At 47.9% G+C, this 19,687-nt stretch overlaps 2 protein-coding genes across 2 annotated transcripts; one reads left to right on the forward strand and one right to left on the reverse strand.

Moving 5' to 3' along the window:
- Positions 1-759: 759 nt before the first annotated feature.
- Positions 760-15,423, forward strand: pcm1 (pericentriolar material 1). Its single transcript, XM_057036847.1, is given in 40 exon segments — positions 760-968; positions 1,747-1,866; positions 1,977-2,225; positions 2,362-2,682; positions 3,176-3,346; positions 3,574-3,684; positions 3,856-4,042; positions 4,160-4,269; positions 4,712-4,985; positions 5,058-5,205; positions 5,452-5,667; positions 5,781-5,949; positions 6,029-6,100; positions 6,102-6,248; positions 6,368-6,486; positions 6,572-6,701; positions 6,846-7,019; positions 7,940-8,112; positions 8,256-8,441; positions 8,526-8,778; positions 8,870-9,015; positions 9,110-9,312; positions 9,729-9,906; positions 9,996-10,303; positions 10,388-10,546; positions 10,765-10,821; positions 11,001-11,173; positions 11,751-11,882; positions 12,455-12,557; positions 12,681-12,842; positions 12,937-13,034; positions 13,151-13,285; positions 13,361-13,555; positions 13,642-13,852; positions 13,960-14,120; positions 14,201-14,261; positions 14,339-14,526; positions 14,594-14,686; positions 14,761-14,884; positions 14,988-15,423. Coding segments are annotated over 39 exon segments (6,219 nt in total). The 5' UTR covers positions 760-968; positions 1,747-1,770; the 3' UTR covers positions 15,014-15,423.
- Positions 15,424-15,936: 513 nt separating this feature from the next.
- asah1b (N-acylsphingosine amidohydrolase (acid ceramidase) 1b) lies at positions 15,937-19,332 on the reverse strand. The gene is made up of 14 exons (XM_057036852.1): positions 19,176-19,332; positions 19,007-19,053; positions 18,357-18,447; positions 18,206-18,292; positions 18,048-18,126; positions 17,878-17,952; positions 17,758-17,803; positions 17,533-17,677; positions 17,378-17,432; positions 17,228-17,309; positions 16,935-17,066; positions 16,492-16,615; positions 16,350-16,406; positions 15,937-16,274 (listed from the first exon to the last, which is right to left on the reverse strand). Exons 1-14 carry the CDS (start codon positions 19,242-19,244, stop codon positions 16,185-16,187), a joined length of 1,179 nt encoding a protein of 392 aa, XP_056892832.1. The 5' UTR covers positions 19,245-19,332; the 3' UTR covers positions 15,937-16,184.
- Positions 19,333-19,687: the final 355 nt, after the last annotated feature.

The raw sequence follows: 19,687 nt of genomic DNA on the forward strand, positions 1-19,687 counted from the left end.
AGCCCACAGACATTTAGTTTTGTTTTAAAGTATCTGCTCATACTGATAAAGAATTTTGCAAGAATGATGATTGTGTTAACTGCCCGGTCGACTGGTGGAACTTTAACAAGTACATACTTTCTTTAGTTATAGAAATTTACGAATTTAGTATCTAATTATGTAAGTCTGCCCAAAGCACATCAGTAAATTTACATTCGTAAAAAAATATTCTGAAGGAAGCGAAGGGCGCTTCACGTCAACTTTACTTGAAAATAAAAAGATACTGTACATTACAAGAATAAAGTATATAAACCCTCAATAAACCCTCAACCCCCCTTCTGTCATTTAGATTAAATTTAATGACTTTAAAGACTTATTTCGGATGCCGTTTCTGTAATAACCATTGCCATCCTTTTTTTCTTGCCAACTCTGCTCTGATTTAATGAATATTATATTTTAAATATAAGCAAGCTTAACTTATTATTTTGACTGCGCAGACATTTTATTTCACTAATCACATGGTCGATTGTTGTATTTTTTATTTACCGGTACAGTATATACAAAGAACGATATGCATCATATTTACAAAATGTTCTGGTTTAAGGGTCTGATCTTTTCCCTAGCTCTTCCTCTACTCCCTAAATTCTGGTTATTTTATTTTTTCTTTGTATGTTTTCGCATTTTCTTATTTTACTTCTATTTGCAGCCTATTTGTTTCTGTACGCAATAAAAAAAACGGACTTCCTGCATGAGGACATGTATCACTCCGCCGAAGTGGGCGGCCACTTACAGGACTATAGCGCCACCTGCTGTATGGGGGTTTATTTAACGATATCAGGCCAAGATCGCAGCGACAACTCACCTGCGTCTGGAGGCGGTTAAGACTTTATACCTTTCAAATAACTTTCACTCGACGCTAATACACTATCTGAAGGAGGTGCAGAATTATATGAAGGAAGGCGACGCATTCTCTACCCTAATTCCAAATGGTAACATCCACGCTTCCGATCTTTTTTTAGCTAACTTAGCAAGCGCACAATTATAAAATCAAGACCAAAACCGTTTGTGATTTAGCCACTCCAGCCCTTGCTGCTTGGCGCCGTTGCGTTAATGTGCCACAGTCCTGGCAGTTAGTCAAAAAGTCCGACTACAACGCGATATGCGTCGGGATGTGTAGCTTTGCTAATATTAGCCGGGGGAGTTGCTTGTTTGGCTAAACTTTTGCACTGCTCTAAAGTTACCTGGTTTAAGCGCCTGCTAACTAGCTAGCTGGTACCAGGCGAGCCACTTCAGTTGACCAAACCACGTTCTTTGGACTTGAGGTTTCGTTATTGTAGCGTGGAGTTTTCCCGATCACCTGCGGACCGAGATCGAGGCGATCGCAGGTTGCCATGGCGATTGCGGAAGAGAACTATGTCAAGACCGTTCAAAAACAGACACGCTGGATATGTTCTTGTTTTCAGCCCTCAGTTGCCTCATGAATAGTGTGCCTGTTGCCCGGATACCATGTGCAGTTGTAGTAAACTTTATCTCGGGTCTTTGTGTGTAGCAATCTTTGACAAAGCGCTTTGTAATGGAGGGAATCTCTGGATGTTTTCCCGGGAACATTAGCGCAAAACCCAAGGACGGCGAGTTTGAGCAAACTGTCGGCTGCTGCAAGACAAACTGACTGAAATCAGCTGGATGACTCTTCTTCCTTGTATTCACATCTGGTGCATCTGATGCTTTTCTAGGGTTTCTTTGAAAATCCTGATGCTTTTTGTTCAGTGCAGCTAACTGGAAGTTGGTGACATGGCCTCCGGAGGTGCTCCTTTTGATGACGGCGCAGAAGAGCTTCATAACTGGACTGCACCCAACTGCAGTCTGGAAGATCGGCTCAACAACATGGTAAGGACCTCCCAGAAATACGCTCATGGTTCCCGTATAACTTGCACTAATGTCAGTAGCTGTAAACGGGGGTAGATACTGGTAGTACCCATAACGATGCTGTTTAGCAGGACTGGGGGGTGCAGCAGAAGAAGGCAAATCGATCTTCGGAGAAGAACAGGAAAAAACTGTCTGCTCCCATGGTGGAGAGCCGCCTTACGAACGACATTTCACCCGAGTCCACCCCTGGAGCTGGCCGCAGGAGAGCACGCACTCCTCACTCCTTCCCTCATGTCAAATACACTACCCAGATGTCTGTCCCAGACCAGGCGGAGCTGGACAAGCTGCGCCAGAGAATAAATTTCACAGATATGGACGAGGTAAGAAGCTCCCGGGTGGTTGCTATGAACACACGGTTGCAATTGTTCCGTTCTAACCTTGAGACTGAAATGACCGCTGAAGAACTCCTTACAATGAGCTTTGGTTTTCATCACTTGTGTCTTCACTTCCTCGCAGCGGAGCATCGGCAGTGACTCCCAGGGGCGCGTCACAGCCGCCAACAACCAACGGCAGATAGCCGCAGAAAACAAAAAAACCCACAACTTTCTACCTCTACACGTGAACACTAACAAGAGCAGAGACCTGCTGGGCCCCTCCTCCTCTGCCCCAGCCACACCAGCCATCAGCCAGGAAATGAAGAAGCAGGGCCCAGGACTCAGAGACGCATTGACCCCCTTGGTTCCAATGAAGGACACTCCGAGACCCAGCCGTGGAGGCAATGGTAGAGGAGCAGGACTGAAGGGAGAATCAGGCAGAGATCAAATAGACAGTAGTCAGGTAAACTATCTCCTGTTTCTTCTGAAGCTGTTGTCTGCTCTTCTATACTTTCAGTTTTGGACTGAAGATGAGTTTAGATATGTGAACACAATTATTTTCACCATGATCCCTAAATGTCAAATTCATGGTGGGACAGTGGGAAGATAGAAGGATGTTAAATTCTAATCTGCGTAATATTTGTTTTTCCCTCAGAAAATTGATAGTCAGGCAGGCCATAATAATCATTTATACGTGTCACATCTTGTAGAGTAAGTTTGCTTGTGCGGGATGAGCGCGAGGGAGAACTGGTGCAGTTTAACTCAGTCGTATTTAGGGCGATTTATAAATATGCCACCGCTGGTGCCCGGCGAGTATTCTACCCAACCCCGTTTCTGCCCTTATTTCACCCAGTCTGAGCCGGCGCCACAAACGCTGGCTCACTCTCCCTCGCATCTCTCCGTCGCAATTTCTTTCGCGGTCAATATCTCGACGCACGTCCCTTCGTCACCCTCAGGTGGTGAGCAAACTGGTGCAGATCCGCGAGTACATCAGCAAGGCCAGCTCCATGCGGGACGACCTGGTGGAGAAGAACGATGTTCCGGCCAACGTGGAGCGCCTCTCCCACCTCATCAACCACCTCAAGCAGCAGGAGAAGTCCTACTTGCGGTTCTTACAGAAAATGCTGGTTAGTGTGATCCTTCTAAAGCTTTTACATGGAGAAAAATCAAGTTGAACGAGTTTGAAAAGGAAAAAAAAAGCTAAGGTTTTAAATAGCATGTTTTCCACTCTTGATGACCTGAATCCCCTTTTTGCATTCTGCTGGTTTTTACTTCTCTACCGACACTTTGGATTGTGCGTGATGTCAACAGTATAAAAAGCACAGAGAAAAGATTCCTCCATATGTAATTATAGACACGGGAGAATGAAGATGATGATGTGGGGACCCTGGACTCTGCCGTCGGCTCGGGCTCCCTGGCAGACAGCACCTCACTCAATACTGAGGTGCGCTCCTCAGATGCAGTGGTGAGAATGTTTGTCACACTTAAAAACGCCTCTAAAATTGTTTGATATTCACTAAAAGCAAGAATCCTTTATAATACAGTAAATATTTTATCTACTATGCTGATAATTCCAGTATTGTTCATCCCCCAAATGGTTTGACATTTGTTTAAATGTGTTTGTATTGATTTGTAGGGGAGTTGGCCAGAAATGGTGCAGGCTGAACAGATGGAAGAGTTGGAGAACCTCAGAAAACAACACGAGCTGTTAAAGAAGATGCTGGAACAGCAGCATCAGCTCAGAGCCCTGCAGGGTCGACAGGAAGCGCTAATGGCCATGCAGGAGAGCGCCGAACAGGCCATCGCTGCCATTGAAGACACGGGTAAGGAGAAGAGTGACCTGGATGCAGGTCTGGAAGGCTTGTTCCAGCATTACGATGTTAAAACAATCGGCACAGCTCGATGTTGACGCGTAGGACTGATTCCATTGTCATCGTCAGTCGTCACAGAAACCACAGGCAGCGTTTCAGGCCTGAGCATCACGTCAGAGTTGAATGAAGAGCTGAATGATTTGATCCAGAGGTTCCACAACCAGCTGCACGACTCCCGGGTACAGTAAAGCCTTCAAGTTCTCCTAAGACCTTATTACCTCATACAAAGGTCATTTGCTGAATATTCAGTGCAGGCTTTTGCTGAAGATCAGGAGGATTGTTTACTATACTATGGCCATTTTCAGCATCTGATCAAAGCCCCAAGATCAGTGGGCTCTGCTGATAAAGCACCCTACTGTATTATGTAAGCTCGTATCACGACTGCCTATATAGGCTGTTCTACCGGTGCTAGTTTAATTGGTTATTTTTACTCCCTTGATTCTCTAATCGCAGTCTGCCCTCTCAATCAGCCATCCTTTCCACGAGGCTAAACCTCAAATGAGTCAATATACAGCAGCAGACGATCTCATTAACGGTATTCTGAAGTATCGGAGTAATAGTGTTGGGTGTAAATCACCATATGTGGAGAAATGAGCTTAAGTTTCAACTTTCTTTTGTCAGACTAAAGCAGTGCCAGACAACCGTCGTCAGGCAGAGAGCCTTTCTCTGTCTCGAGAGGTGTGTTGGTCCCGCGCTCCCCAGGCCATTGGACCTCCTCAGCACAGACCTCTGCTCCATTCTGCCTCCGGTCCCCACACCGATCTCGATCCAGAGGCGACAGCCGCCAGTGCCAAGCTCACCAAGCTCCAAGAGCTTCAAGACAAGAAACAAACCATGGACAAGATCCTGCAGGAGCTGCATTCACTCCGAGACCAAACACTCAATAACAGCTCGTGTGAGTGTCGCTGAAAATCCGTGTTTCTCTTCCCGCTTGAGTCGTAGTTGACCGGCGTGTGGTCCCTTTCAGGCCGTGGTTTCTCAACACAGTGCAGTCTGAACATGGGAGAGTCCTCGGATTGTCCTGCTCTCTGCTCAAACGAGGCTTCATCGTCCACTTCGTTCCATCCTGCGCTCACGCAGCACCAGGACGGCTCCAGTTCCACCGATAAGCTCCGGTAAACAGCACACACCGTTTTAATCAACAGATTATTATACATCAACAGCAGTTAAAAATAGGTTTTAAATTTGTAAATATATATATAAATATCTAATGTAATTTTCCTGGCCTCCTCTTTTTTTTTGGGTTGTGTTTCTGTAGCTATTCATCTCTGTAGGACTTTAAAGTGGTGCAGACGTTTTCCTGGAGGATCATATATCCTTCTTAATTATTAAACCTCTTTTCTTCTTTGTTCTTGCCACAGAAAGCTGAAGGAGGTCCACAAACGGTTGAACGAGCTGCGGGAGCTGGTCCAGTACTACGAACAAACGTCCGATATGATGGTGGACGCTGTCAATGAGAACGTGAAAGATGACGACGACGAAGAGGAGGAGGAGGAAGATGAGACCGACGACGGCTCCATGTTTGAGACCATGTTCGAGTCTGAACAGGACAACAGGCACTCTGTCACAAACATCAGGTGTGTTGGTCGGACAGTAGAATACAGTTGAATTTGAGTCCATTTTTTATGGTTTAATGAATAAATGGCAATTCTACTCGGAGCTTCTGGGAATGAGCTTTCTATCTCTTCAGAAACCCTCAGCGTGGTGGTAACTGGGTCGACCTAAACAGCCTGACCAACAGTCACACGGTGAGAGGCGGTAATTCAAACAACCAGGACGGCAGACTCAACACGGAGTGTGAGATCAACAACCGGTCAGCAGCCAACCTGCGCAGCCTAAACATCCCATCAACCATAGGCGTGTACACACTCGTCATACATCTAACAGACTAACATTTAAAGTATTACACTTTAAACAACTGTTTCCTCACCTTTAGAGTGCCAGTACAACAGGGATACCCGTTATAACGAGGTGAAAGATGAAGACGAAGACGTCCTGGATAACGAGGAAGGGGCGCGCGCGCGCCGCCGCCCCGGACAGCGAGGGGTCCAGTCGGAGAAGTAGCCTGGGCAACGCTGGAGAGTTTGTCCATAAGGTTCACCAGCAAAAAGTGAAGCAGAAACTTAGACAGCTTCAAGAGCTCATGGCGATGGTTCAGGTGAGGTCCGAAAGGGAGGAGCGGGGTTAGAACCTGTCTTGGGATAAAAACACGCAACATCTCAAATCATATTTAGAAACATGAGGTCATAAATCTTCCTTCTGAATGTCTTTGTCCAGAGTGATGACACTGATGGCACAACCGCTAACGAGGACGACATTTTACACCAACAGCCGAACAACACCAGAGCTGGACCCAAACCAAGTCCAAGAGAACCCGGTCTGTCCAGCAAAGCCAGGTAGGGGACAGTCAGGGTCTGATTGGTGGGCAGCGATTTCTCAAGCGTGTGATTGGGGTGAATGTGCCAATCAAAACACTTTCAGGGAGAAGCTGTATGAGGAGAAAATCCGTCAGCAGAAGCAGGAGCTGAAACAGCTGCACGACGAGCACAAGAGGCTCACTGAAATTCAAGGCAAGATCAGGGACCTGCAGTGGGCCTGTCCCGACCTTCAGGTATCTCACACACACACACACACACACACACACACACACACACACACACACACACACACACACACACACGATGTGAAGGTCTGCATCTGTTCTAATGTTGCCATTCTTTTTCTTGTGTCTGGTGTTTTCCGGCTTCTCTCCCAGTCCTCTGTGTGCAGCACTGGAAGCCAGCAGGGCCTGTTGAGGAAGGTTCCCGTCACGCCAGTTTCCATTCCGGGCCCTGTTCAGACGGCCGTGTCCTCGGGGCCCAAACCGAATGTTAGCCTGCTGAAAAAAGCTGCTCCAGAACCGGCCGTGGCTCCGGTCGCTGACAATGAGGTAACGGCGACTCTCCACACCAGAGGTGTCAAACTCAAATACCCAGTGGGCCAAAATTCAAAACTGGGACAAAGTCACGGGCCAACATTGATATTTATTGAAAAAAATCTTCCTCCAGCTATAAAAGGGAACCTTTTGATATGGACCCAAACAAGTTTTGCTCAACAACTGAACATGGAACAAGCAAAGCTTAACACAATACAATATATATAATTTATTGCACTCATGCAAAATCGAAATTCAAATAAAAAAACACATCACGGGCATTCATTGTTTCTCTTTTAAATTTCAACAACAATCTTTTGCTATTTTAAGTTAATGTAATGTAAATGTAATGCCTTTTCATCTCTTCTACTTTCTGGCACCTTTGAGTCATTTCCAGACGCTTGTGCTTGTCTTGGTGTTACGTTTTATCGTGTCATCTGTTGTTGTTCTCCTTGTAATGCAAATTGGCTCCACATACAAGACAGACAGGTCCGTCTACATATCTAAACAGGTATTCTGCCTCCTACCTGTTCAGAAAGGTCATATTTTCTGCCTTTCCTTTAATCATTTTTCAGAGGGGTAGTGCCAAAATTAGAATTAGCATATACTGTAAGGTTGCTATGACAACTTTCTCTTTCTTGGTGGTTGGCAAGCCACAAATTGGTGCATTACCACCACCAGCTGATGGAGAGTGTGGATTTTCACACCAAAACACCAGCAGAGCATTCTGGTATTTGTAGTATTAGCACAAGCGCTTTAAGCGATAATACCGGCGGGCCAGCTCTAATAGTCAATTGGTATGGCTTTGAGGGCCAAATATAATTACATTACGGGCCAAATTTGGCCCACGGGCCAGAGTTTGACTTCCTATGCTCCACACTATCATTCGCACGACAAAGACCGAGTCCCTCTATTCATTTTTGGGTTCTCGTCAGCTTTGGTCGGAGATGCGTCGCCACCAGATTCTGCGGGAGGAGCTGCGCCATCGCAGAAAACACCTGGAGTATTTGATCGCTGAGCACCAGAGGCGTAGCGGCCCGACCGACTCCCCACGGCACAACCGAGGAAGCCTTGCTTCCCCCTCACACACTGTCAGCAGGGATGAGAGGTAAAGGATCTTCCTGTAGGAGCTTCTGTAACCCTGAAACAACGTTGCTGTGATCTGTTTTGGGTTTTTTTCAAGTTTGTATTTGAGCTGTTAATGTGTTTAAAATGGTACTTCATGACATTTGTGCCCTAATTGTTTTTTAGGACGATGGCCACATGGGGTTCTAGTCCATGCCAACTGGAGGATGATGAGGATGAAGAGTATAACACTGAAATGGGTGCAGATGAGGAAGAAGAGCAGGATGAGTGTACAGAGGGCAGCTCTGATGATGACATCCAGATCTGCAGCAGGAACCAGAGCTCATATAGTAACAGAAAGAATCAAGGAAGGTCAGAGGGGCACGACAAGGAAGTAACTGTGACGCCAAATCTGAGTTGCTGCTGATGATAATGTCCCAATATATTTGTCCATAGCAACCGGAACCCTCCGATACTCATCTCGGGTGACGGCGGTGGAAATACACCGCTTCATAACAAAACTAAGGCCCAGGAACCGCAGCGGTCGGAGAATCGGCACGGAAGCGCACGGCGACAAGAGAACGTGCGCTGGGCCTCTGAGCTGTCCTTCTCCGAGGGTTCGCGTCACTGGCAGGAGCAGGTCAGCCAGCTGCAGAGGCAAATGGACTTCAGCACCAGCATGTGTCAGACGCTCCTGCAGGATCAGCAGGTCGGTCACGACTATATTCTATTACAGTCATGGCGATTATGAGATTGTCCTGGTCAACAGTTGTAGTGAGAATCCTTATCTGCTTTCTCAGACCCTCTCTTACATGTTACAAACCCTGCTGACGGGTCAGTACAGCATCTTACCCAATAACCTGTCATCACCTCAAGTGCACCTGATCATGCACCAACTCAACCAGTGTTACACCCAGCTGGCCTGGCAGCAGAACAACATCCAAAGGTGACAACAACACCATCAATGACCGCTTTAATAGTCTCTATCAAACAGCCCGTTCTTCAGAAGGGTCTAACGTCTGGACTTTTGGCCTCCGCAGACTAAAACAGGTCATGAACGAGCTCCTCTGTCAGCAGCAGCAGTCTTCTTCTGCTCCATCAGGCTGGCAGACCCAGAAGCAGAGCTCATTCCAGGAATCCAACTGTGGCCCGTCAGCGCCTCCCGGCGTTGTCCCCATCTTCTCTGTCCCAAACCCTTCAGCCAACAACATGGCAGCCTCTCCCATGCCTTCATTCTCTCACAGTATGACCTTTCTATTTAACACCTCAGTACATTTAAAGGACTCTGCTAACAGATGACATCAATGTCCAGTCTTGTGCTTTCATTTCATTGCCTTTGAGCTCCAGGGAAGAAGCGGAAGATAAAGAATCAGCCAGTGTTTACCGTCTTCATATTCTATACGTCTAGACAGACATTAACTTGAAGTATGGCTGAGCTGCTTCGTGTCTTAAATGGGCCAGTGCCTTTATGACAACCTTGCCTCATAAGAACCTTGATTACACCATTTTACATCATAAAAAAGTCTTTATCTCCTCTGCTGTTAACACATATAAAAGCTCCTGGGTGAAATGTCTGTTTTTGCTCCGATTACATAAGACGATGTCTGAATTATTATTGCCAGAGTAAATGGTAAATTTTTTTTCTGTTTCTCTCTGCAGGCCTAAACGCCTTTTCCTTGTTTCCTGCTCCCATGGGAGACTTTGCTCAGAGTGCAGCCTGTCAGGCAAGTCCTGACCAGCAGAAGCAGTCGGATCCAAATGCTTCCATGAAAACTGAGTATATGAGTTTCCCTCCTCCGCTGCAGCGCTCCCCCCTCAACACCACTGCAGAGAGAGGGTGGGTCCAGCACTTTTCTCCTTGAAATCACATTTGTATTGATTAGCAAGTTTAGTCATGTATAATTTTATTTTCTTCTACTCCTTTAGATCAACTGGATGGCAGAAAACCTCCAATGAGAACAACATTGTCCACTGTTACCAGTCTAAAAGCGAGCGCCGGGACTCTCGCTCCACCTCCCCGGCCTTCAGCCCCGACCGGTCGCAGTTGCAGCGGTTTGACAGGGGGTCACAGGAAAGTTACAGCAGCCTGGCCGACCCCGCTGACCCTACAACCATCACAAAGACCTACAAGGCCGGGCGCAAGGCGTCGGCACAAGCCAACCTGGCCTCCCGAAGCAAGACGCCCAACAAGGCCCGCCGTAGGTTGAATAAAGGGCGTAACAAGAACAATGAAGGTGGTCCCAACAGATACGATCCTCCTTCATTTCATGTCGAATCGAGACTTAAAGTCGTCACACTTGTTCATGTTGTTTCCTCAGGACTGAGCGACAGCGTTGGCAGCACTGTCGACTTTGGCCACAAGAGGGCGCCTTTGCTTCGTCTGAAAGACCAGAACAAGAGTTTGCTGGACAAGTTGACCCAAGAGAAACTTGACAGCAAATCTAAGTTTGGCAAAAAAAGAAATGACCTCTCCTCTGGTAGGTACTCAGCTGCTCTTCCTAAACATACCTCGTCTCCTCTCCTCTTCTGCCATTGTGTACTTTTTAATTCCTCCAGTAGGTTCAGTTTGCTTTTGTCACATCACTATTTTGTGCAGCAACTCGTCCTTTGGCTTTAATTTGTCACTTGATTTTACACTTTTGTCATGGCCAGTTTCATTTTTGCTAATTTGCTTTCACATTGAATCCACTCACAGCCTATGCTTGGAGGACACCCTTCCTCTCTAACAGAATTGCATGTACAGAAGCACCAGGTAAACTTACAGATCCAGATCCATCATTTGTTTGTTTTTTCCGCCGCTCTAATATTCTGTGCACGTTCTGTTTTTGTCTAAACTGAGCCAAACCTTTCGAGTGCGTAGTTTGTCGCCTGATTATGCCAGATTCTGTTACTGTCCATCCAACCTCATGCTGTCAGATGTTGATCTCGCAGATGCCAGCAGCGACTTCTCACTGTTTGAGGCTCTGAGGGAGACCATTTACTCTGAAGTGGCTACACTGATATCCCAGAACGAGGCTCGTCCCCACTTTCTCATCGAGCTCTTCCATGAGCTGCAGCTGCTAAACACCGACTACTTGCGCCAGAGGGCGCTGTTTTCGTTGCAGGTAAAAAAAGAAAAGAAAAGCTAACCGGCTGTTGTACAGGTACTGCATTAGAAGTATTGCTGTCTACATTTTTAAATCAACTGTTTGACTTTGTATCATCTTAACGCAGTCATCAGGATGCGACCTGGATTACCATTTAAATGGGACCTCAGGTGTCACATCAGAAGGGCTGTTGTCTGTTGCCATTGTTGTCGAAGGCTTAAATATTGCTCTCCGTGTAGTTAATGGCTGTGGTGATAGTTCTAAAGCTCCAGACTTAATGGAGTCTGGCTGAAATCTCTGCTCTGGGGTAAGTTGGGACCTGCCGAGACAATTGCAGCAGCACGTTAAAGGGCCCTTTTGAAATGACAGTTGTGAGGCTGGCAGAGGCTGTGGAGTTTAATGGCAGCTGGAGGCGCCGTGGTGGAAGTAATCCAAGAAGAGAGAAAGTTAGCACACAGATTATTTTATTTAAATCAAGAAAAGTAGTTCTGGCAACAAAAGGGTGATGCAGAGGACAGATGAAGGAGGGGTACAGTGGTCCAGGGGACGGGTCACCAACGCCGTTACCCTGAGAGTCGTGCCCGTGTTTCTGCAGGACATCGTGACCAGACACCTGACGGAGAAGAATGCAGCCGAGGACCATTTGCCTTCCCTCAGCCCTGTGGCCTGGGCTGCTGACTCCCAGTCTGAGCTCACGCCCAGTGAGAGTTTGGCCAGCAGCGATGCAGTAAGAAACACATTATTGCTTCCCAGCATGCCGTTCTCTCACATTTCAAACTTTCTTCCAGCCCTGCAGTCTATCGCTCCACTCCCCGCTCTTTTAGAACTTTGCTTCCTCTCATCTGTTTCATTAGTTCCTCTGCTTGGTCACCTTTCATCCTCTCCCACCGTGTCGCCTTTGATCTGTCTGTGTTTCTCTTTCTTCTTTTTTTTTTAAATGTTGGCACCCCCGTCCATTGTCTTTGAATGTAACTTGACAGCCGCATTTCAGACGCTTGTGTTTAAGGAAAAAAGAAATCTCTATGACTCAGATCGGGAACGGGTCCTTTGTTCTGTGCCAAGGTCCCCAGAGTTATGCTAATTGGATACTGGGCCTTTTGTCTGTCCAAATAATGCCTTTATTCAAAAATGATGGATGGAATGTCTAATTTCCCCAAGTTAGAAGAAGCTGGTGCTGTGGTGGTTTATAGTGTGCTACAAAGGTCTCCTGTGTCTCATCGGCCTGCTACATTGGAACTCGTTTTTTAGAGGATGCCATCTAGTTTTGAGTGCCTCATCATAGACTTACTTTGATTTCAGGAGGTGGTGGAGAAAAACCTGAAGAAGAAGAGAGGCGGTGCAGAGTCTGTGGACAGCAGCGCGTCGGCATCCTCCCATCTTGAGCCTTTTGCTGATGAACTTGGTGTGTTTGTGTGGAAATGATTTGGTTTTTAGGGGGCAAATGGGGATGAAGCTTCTTGAACCGCACCTTTTAACCCCTGGAAGGCGTCAGTAACGGCTCTTCCTCTGTCTGCTGCTCTGACAGGCAACACGGTGCTTCATTTAGACAAAGCCCTGGCCAGAATTGGAGAGTGTGAACACACGAAGCTTAAAGCTGAGTTTTACCCTCGCAGCGCCAGCGCCGCAGGTGCAGGTGACGTTTCGAACGCCGCGCATCCTTCTGCTGACTGTGCTGACAGAACAGAAGGTACCCATCACTTACGAGGCCGCTCGCGACAGCTGCCGCCGCAGTCGGCGAGCGCCGCGGTGGTTAAGATTCATATTTATTTATTTGTGAACAGAAGGCGCGTCCGCTGATGTGCGCTGCCCTCAGGTTGATACCCAGCAGTTGGACCGTCAGATCAAAGCCATCATAGCGGAGGTCATTCCCTTCTTTAAGGTAAATCAGCTGGTTTTAAACAACCGGTGGGGGTTAATAATTGTAAAAGCCAGCAATGAATCTTAATAATGGATCCAACAGCTGTCAGGTGTTAAATATTCATGTCCTTCTACCAGGAGAACATGGATAAGGTTTGTTCCCTCCAGCTGTTGACTTCGGTGCGCCGTCTGGTCCTGAATCTCACCCAGCAGCACGATGAAAGCAGAGAATTTGTCCAGTTTTTCCACAAGCAGCTTGGAGGTATACTTCAGGTATGAACCCGACACGAAGCTCTTTTAGCCACTCAAGACCTGTCGAGCTGAGTCCGAACCGTCTGCTGCTCTCAGGACACTCTCACAAAGTTTGAGGGCCAAACTCTGAAGGACTGTGGAGAAGACCTCCTGGTGGAGATCTCAGAGATCCTCTTCAACGAACTGGCCTTCTTCAGGCTCATGCAGGATTTGGACAACAGCAGCCATGGTGCTAAACACAAGGGGAAGAAGCCAGAAGAGCGTCCCAGTAAGACCAGGCAGGCTGGAAAGGTGAGGCTGGCATCTCATCGACGCACCATTGAGGCAGAAAATAAAAGCAACGTCATCCTCGATGTTCATTCGCTCCTTTCTTAAAGTCGAACGCAGCTGCCGCCGCGGGTGGGAGGTCCGTTTCTCCAGCGTGCGCAGATGAAGACAATTCATTCATCCAGGATCAGGACGAGGCCACACGGGGAGCCAGTGCGACTCTGCAGGAGTTTTACTACCAGTCGGAGAAGAAGAGCAGCAGGAGCGAGGGCTCAGAGGAGGAGGCTGAAGGACAGGGCGAGAGGTTACCGTTGTCCATCGGTACGCGTGTGGCGTCTCTTCTGTCTTTGTTTCTGATCCGTAAGCGGAGTTGCACCAGGACACTGGGTCTTGAAGAGCATTAGCGGGAACCTTTGTTGTGTTGTCAGATCTTTCCAAAGCTGAGACTCAGGCTCTGACCAACTACGGCAGCGGAGAGGATGAAAACGAGGAGGAGGAGATGGAGGAGTTCGAGGCCGGACCGGTCGACGTCCAAACGTCTTTGCAAGCTTCTGCTGACGGCCAGCCGGAGCCGGAGCCGGAGCAGGAGGTGGGTGGCGCTCCGGCCTCCGCATTATTGAACATTCTGGCACTTTTTTTTATTAAATCTGGAAGCGTTTCCTGTTTCAGGGGCCGACGGGTGATGAAACCGGCGAGGTGACGACAGAACAAAGGAGTTCAGACAATGACGGTGAGGCGTCCTTCCTTTAAAACGGAGCCTCGTCTTCACCCACCTTAAGAGGTTTTTAATCTTTTCGTTTCCTGCAGAAACTAACGAGTCAGTGGAGATGATGGACTCCACCGTGGTGGAGTGTAACGTGGCGAGGAGCCCAAGTCCCCAGGCTGAAGCGGAGGCAGCGGCCCCCTCGGATGGAGCGTCCGCAGGCTGTGAGGGTCAGCAGGTCACCCCCACCAGCAGCCCTAACACGAACTCGCCCGTCATGATCAGCGTGGAGGTAAGACGCGTTCAGATACGCCCTCATCGGACGCCTCTGGAGTGACGGCGCCATCGCCTTGTTTCAGGAGATCGGATCCGGCAGCACCAGTCAGAAGTCTGACGAAGAAGACTTTGTGAAGGTGGAGGACCTGCCGCTGCAGCTCACCGTCATGTGCGAGGTGCGTATCCGTCGCCGCGCCAACGGGAAGATGATGTGCGACCGCGGCGTTGATGGGCTGTCTTGTGTCACTAGGAGGAGCTTCAGAAGAGAATAGTGGAGGAGCAGCAGAACAACAACCTGTCCATGGAGATCCTCAACGGGAACGCCGAGTCGGTGACCGGGCTGGTGGGGAACGCACAGGCGCTGAAGGAGCCGGGTACGAATGACTGTCAGGTTTACTCCTGGTCTCCGCTCGCCACCTTGTTTACACGCACTCGGGGAGGAGCCGCTCGCCACTAAAGTTATGTGTTCTTTTCCAGACACCGTTGGAGCCCAGAGCGCGTGAAGATTTATCCCGACGCATCCAATCAGTTCTAGACCTGCACTCTCACTTGGCTGCATGATTGTTTTCTTTTTTCCCCCCCAAGAGACAGAAATTAGCCGTGTCTCTCACAACAGATAAAACTAGAAATCTGCCTCCGTATCCCAGCATAGTTAATGTGATTTGTTGGTTTTTTTGAAGCGTGTTCCTCACCCTGCTGCTGCTGAGTTTGGTCTAAAGCCTCCTTGGTGACATCGTTCCTGGTGGTGGGATCTGTTTCTGGGCTGTTATTTCCCTCTTTGGGTGTTTAGGCCCTTGTGAGGGTGGGTTCACTTTTTTCTGTCTGTCCCTTCACATGTCATTTGTTAGTCTTCTGCCTTTAAATGATTGCTGTAAAATGTTTAATAATAATAAATTTGGACCTTTTAAGAGTGTTTGTGGCCCTACATTTTTTGTCTTGATTACTTTTGGGGTTGTTGGAGGAAGGTGAGCAACTTGAGTCCCCAGTTTCTTTCAGGGCCCCATTGGGGTGTTTGTGGCACTTGGTGCCTGGCTTGGGGGCACCTTGGTGGTGCTCTGGCATATCCCCCTGTGACTGGAACATCTTCCAACTTTTGTCTGCACTGGGGCTTGAACCAAGAACCTTCTGCTTCTCAGTCCAGCCCTTAACAGACAGCGCCACCACCGCCCACCCTCCATCATGTTGGATGAGTAAAATAACCTGAACACACTGTGGTTTGACAACCATGAAGACTTTCAGATGGAAGAATACAGACGGAGAACGTTAATTTAACCAATAAAATACTTCACAAGTCTTGTGACGGCGCTGTGGGATGGAACCACCGTCGTTTGCACCATCCAAGTGGCCACCTGCTGCGTTTGTACCTCAAAGCATTCAGTTTAAAAAAGGCAAAACAAGGGCGGGAAAAAAGTTACGATTAAAGAACTTGCACAAAACAAAACTCAATGATTTATGTACACGTTCTCCTCGCACGTCGCTCGATTTGTAATCTGACAGATCCAGCGTGCAAATTTCAACAGATAAAACAAAAGATCTTGGGTTCATTTCACTTTGCAGCAGATTCCCTTACGGTGGGGGAAAGAGGGGTGTGTGTGTGTGTGTGTGTGTGTGTGTGTGTGTGTGTGTGTTGGAGGGACGGTGCTGCTGCAGATGTTGGCTGCAGAGTTGGGGCGGTCACCAGGGCATGCAGGGGTTCGGACAGTCCCGGATATACGACTCCAGGGTGCCGTCGGACACCTGCATCAGCGTCGTGTATGTGGTCAACTGTGAGGAACACGGACGGGAAAGTTGATGGAAATGAAACCGAAGACCGACACACCTGCTGGGAACCGGACTCACCTTGTTCAGGACCGGCTTGGTCGAGAGAACGTCGTACAGGGTCTTCAGCGAGATGTTCTAATGCAGATCAAAGCCGCGTTAAAACAGGAAGTGTTCAACTTGGCCGTGTCTGGAGCAGGAAGTGGGCAGCGTTGCTACTCACACTCTGGGTGGTCCGGTTCATACACTTGGTGGCGGGAGTTCTACGGTCATCCAGGAACAGCGGCTCCTTCCAGTGGTCGTAGTTGGTCTCCAGAACGTACCACCGGCCCAGTTTCAGGTTGATGCTGAAGCACAGGTTAAAAAAAAAAAAAAAGGCAGCTTGAATGTTCCTAAATTTAAAATCTTGTGATCTGAAACTGAAACCTTCACCGCTTCCCTTTTCCCTCCTGACTGGCCTCACTCTTGCGATCACGCGTTTCTCTGCTTGCTTTCAAATCGCCCCAGAGGTTAAAGCCCGACCTTTGGCCGTGACCTTTATTCCCCGGCAGGAATAATCCACCGAGACCGCTGCTCTGAACCCGTGACCACCGGAGGAGCAGATGGAGGCTCAAACGTGTCACTTTCTGCTTCCCTGACCCACAAATTAGAAATGGCAGCACTCACTCCAAGACGTCAATGCTGAGCAGTCTGGACCTGGTGATGATGCAGCCCTGGCCCGTTTGGTTTCCTCCCAGGATAAAATATGCCGGCGCCAGCAGCTTGGTCTGAGCCAGGAGAGTTTTGGCTTCCTCGTAACTGCAGGACAGATTTATTGTTGGGACTGAGCTCTTTGGTCGGCTGTTAGTGTCGACCACAGATATGAAGATGACAGATTCTCACTCCGCATCAGCTACTTGTGGCATGAGAATCTCACATTCTTGACATTTTCCCTCGAGGCCAAACTCTCCATGTTGTACCTGTTTGCGTTTTCCAGAACGGAGCGGGTCAGGAAGCTCATCCAGATCCCATCTCGCTGGCCCAAAATCCACTCCAGGATTCCTGCATATGAAGAGACCGTTAGAGAGAATCCTGGGCCCTGAATGAGCGAGCAGACGCCGTCGGCTCACCGATGTAGCCGCCGTCCAGGCTGAAGCGCTCGTTCATGGTCAGAGTGAAGGTGTGCTGGGAGACAGAGGGAAAAAGGTCTCAACCTCCAGAACTGTGAAAGCTCTCAACCAACAACCGCCACCCGCTTCCCCGGGTGCGACAGGAAATGGCGTACGGGTTTAATGCCGGTCAGCATGCCCACGTATCCGGCGAAGTTTGTGGACTTGAAGACGGTCTGGTTCTTCCTCTTGAAGTCCAGGTTCACCACCAGAGGTTTCAGCTTCTCGGTAATGATCCAGGATTTGTTTTTCATATCCCAGCTGTGAGGACAACGGATCCGTCAGGACGCGAGGTCGCCAAAGCTAAAACCGTTGGATCCCGGGCGACAGGACAGACTTACCCCATGAATAAACCAAAATCCAGGTTCCTGGCATGATACAGGTTACCTGTAAGAGCAGAAAAGCCCACACGGTCAGTGCATTGCTTCAGCTCAATGATCTGATGGCGGGACGCGACCCACCCTTATCATCTTCTGCAACGATGGACGTGCACACGGTGAACACCTCATAGAAGATGTTGAACAAGACGACTTCCCCTGCAGTTTAGAAAAGGGACAGAGGTCAGCGGGGGTCGTTTAAAAGCAGACAGTGTTGGGGAGAAGAAAAAAAAAAAAGACTTTTATTTTGTTACCAAGAGGAACCCCCGAAGCGGCTGCGATTCCTTTGATTTCATCACCAAAAGGCTGTGGGAGTGTGTCTGCCATCAGCGGCTGCAGACAAGAGAGTTCTGAAAACTTTAAGAACTGTAAAACAAAGGCTCAAAGGGAGTGGGGGGGGGGGGGGGCGTACCAGCGTAATGTCGACCAGCTCGATCAGCCTCCCGCTGGGCACGAAAGCATTTGCCAAGTCTTTGATGGCCTGGACCATGCTGACCAGCTTAGAGGGGGAAAAAGGGGTCAGATTTCTTACACATATTCACTAAAATGCCGGAGATTCCTACCTCGGCTTTCTTGTCACTTATCACAGCCGTCCACCTCTTGCTGGGCGGCAAATCGAGATCCACGGTGTACCAACTGACGGCTCCATTGAACCTGCGGGAGAAGAGAGCGGCTGAGCCACGGCGACGCCCAGCGATTCACAACATCACTGGCTGCAGGGAGATTTTAGTCATGATCAATAAGTGATTGGAAATACGAGGTTATTGTGGTTCGTTTGGTCAGACGACCTGTTGATCATTAACCCAAATGTACATTGCAGCAGAAATAATGTGGACCGGGTTCCACTTATAGATTTGTGTGTTATAAGGATTTAGGTTGCTTTGTAAACCCTGTAAGGAGTCACTTAAATAAGTGTGTTTGCTTTGCCGCGGTTACATAAAAGTGAAATATTGTGCAAACAGACTAATAATAAGAATGTCGTGTCTGATAAAAAATATCTCCAAGCAAAAGCTTAACGATGTTTGGTTTCTATGACAAACAGCCAAAAATGTATATCTACGATATCAAAATATGGGGATTTCTCTCCAAATAGACGAAGCGTGTAGAAACCGCATAGATATGCGAATCTGTTTGATAAGAGGGGCTATCTGGGTCCTGCAGAGCTGACAGTGATTTAAAAGTTTTTAAACGATCACAATCTAAAAGAACTTACGTGGGGCCCTTCGGCGGGTACATGTTTGCCCGACATTCTTCTGTATACTGGAAATGAACAGGTAAATATGTAACCAGTGTTTAGTAATACAACATATTCCACCATTAGTAACAGCGTGTCAAACACTCCACAGCTAACAGCTGGAGGGATACGCCTAAATGTCGCTTACCGGTGGGATGAACTGGGCCGATGCAAAGGTAAATAGAGCCGCTAAAATGGTAAAAAAGCAGCGACCCATTTTCAGCAGATGTGACCCAACCTGAAGTTCGACCCCTGCGTCACTGCGTTTAAATAAGGTCCGGAAGAAGCCACTGTTTTTCCGCGTGACAGTGACTTCACGTAAAGATGGTGGGGGTAACGGAAAATGATCGGTAAAGGTTTTGTTATACAAGAAATGCTTCACATACACCAAAATGACATCAGAATTTTAAAATGTAATATATACTTTATGTCAACTACATATTAACGGCTGAAATTTGTTGTTGTGGCGACATTTGGCTATAAAGAGTGATCAAAATTGTTCACCCCCCCCGCTAATAACGTGCAATGGTTTCTTCCACACGGAAGTAAAGAATAACATACCTTCCCCTCTCAACTCATGACTTTCGAACGCTGCTTGTTATTTTTTTTTAGTAGTTTCTTTAAGTTACCACAAGCTTAATACCACGCAAATATCAATGT

This window comes from Takifugu flavidus, chromosome 6 (assembly GCF_003711565.1).
Source record: "Takifugu flavidus isolate HTHZ2018 chromosome 6, ASM371156v2, whole genome shotgun sequence".
Taxonomy (NCBI): Eukaryota; Metazoa; Chordata; class Actinopteri; order Tetraodontiformes; family Tetraodontidae; genus Takifugu; species Takifugu flavidus.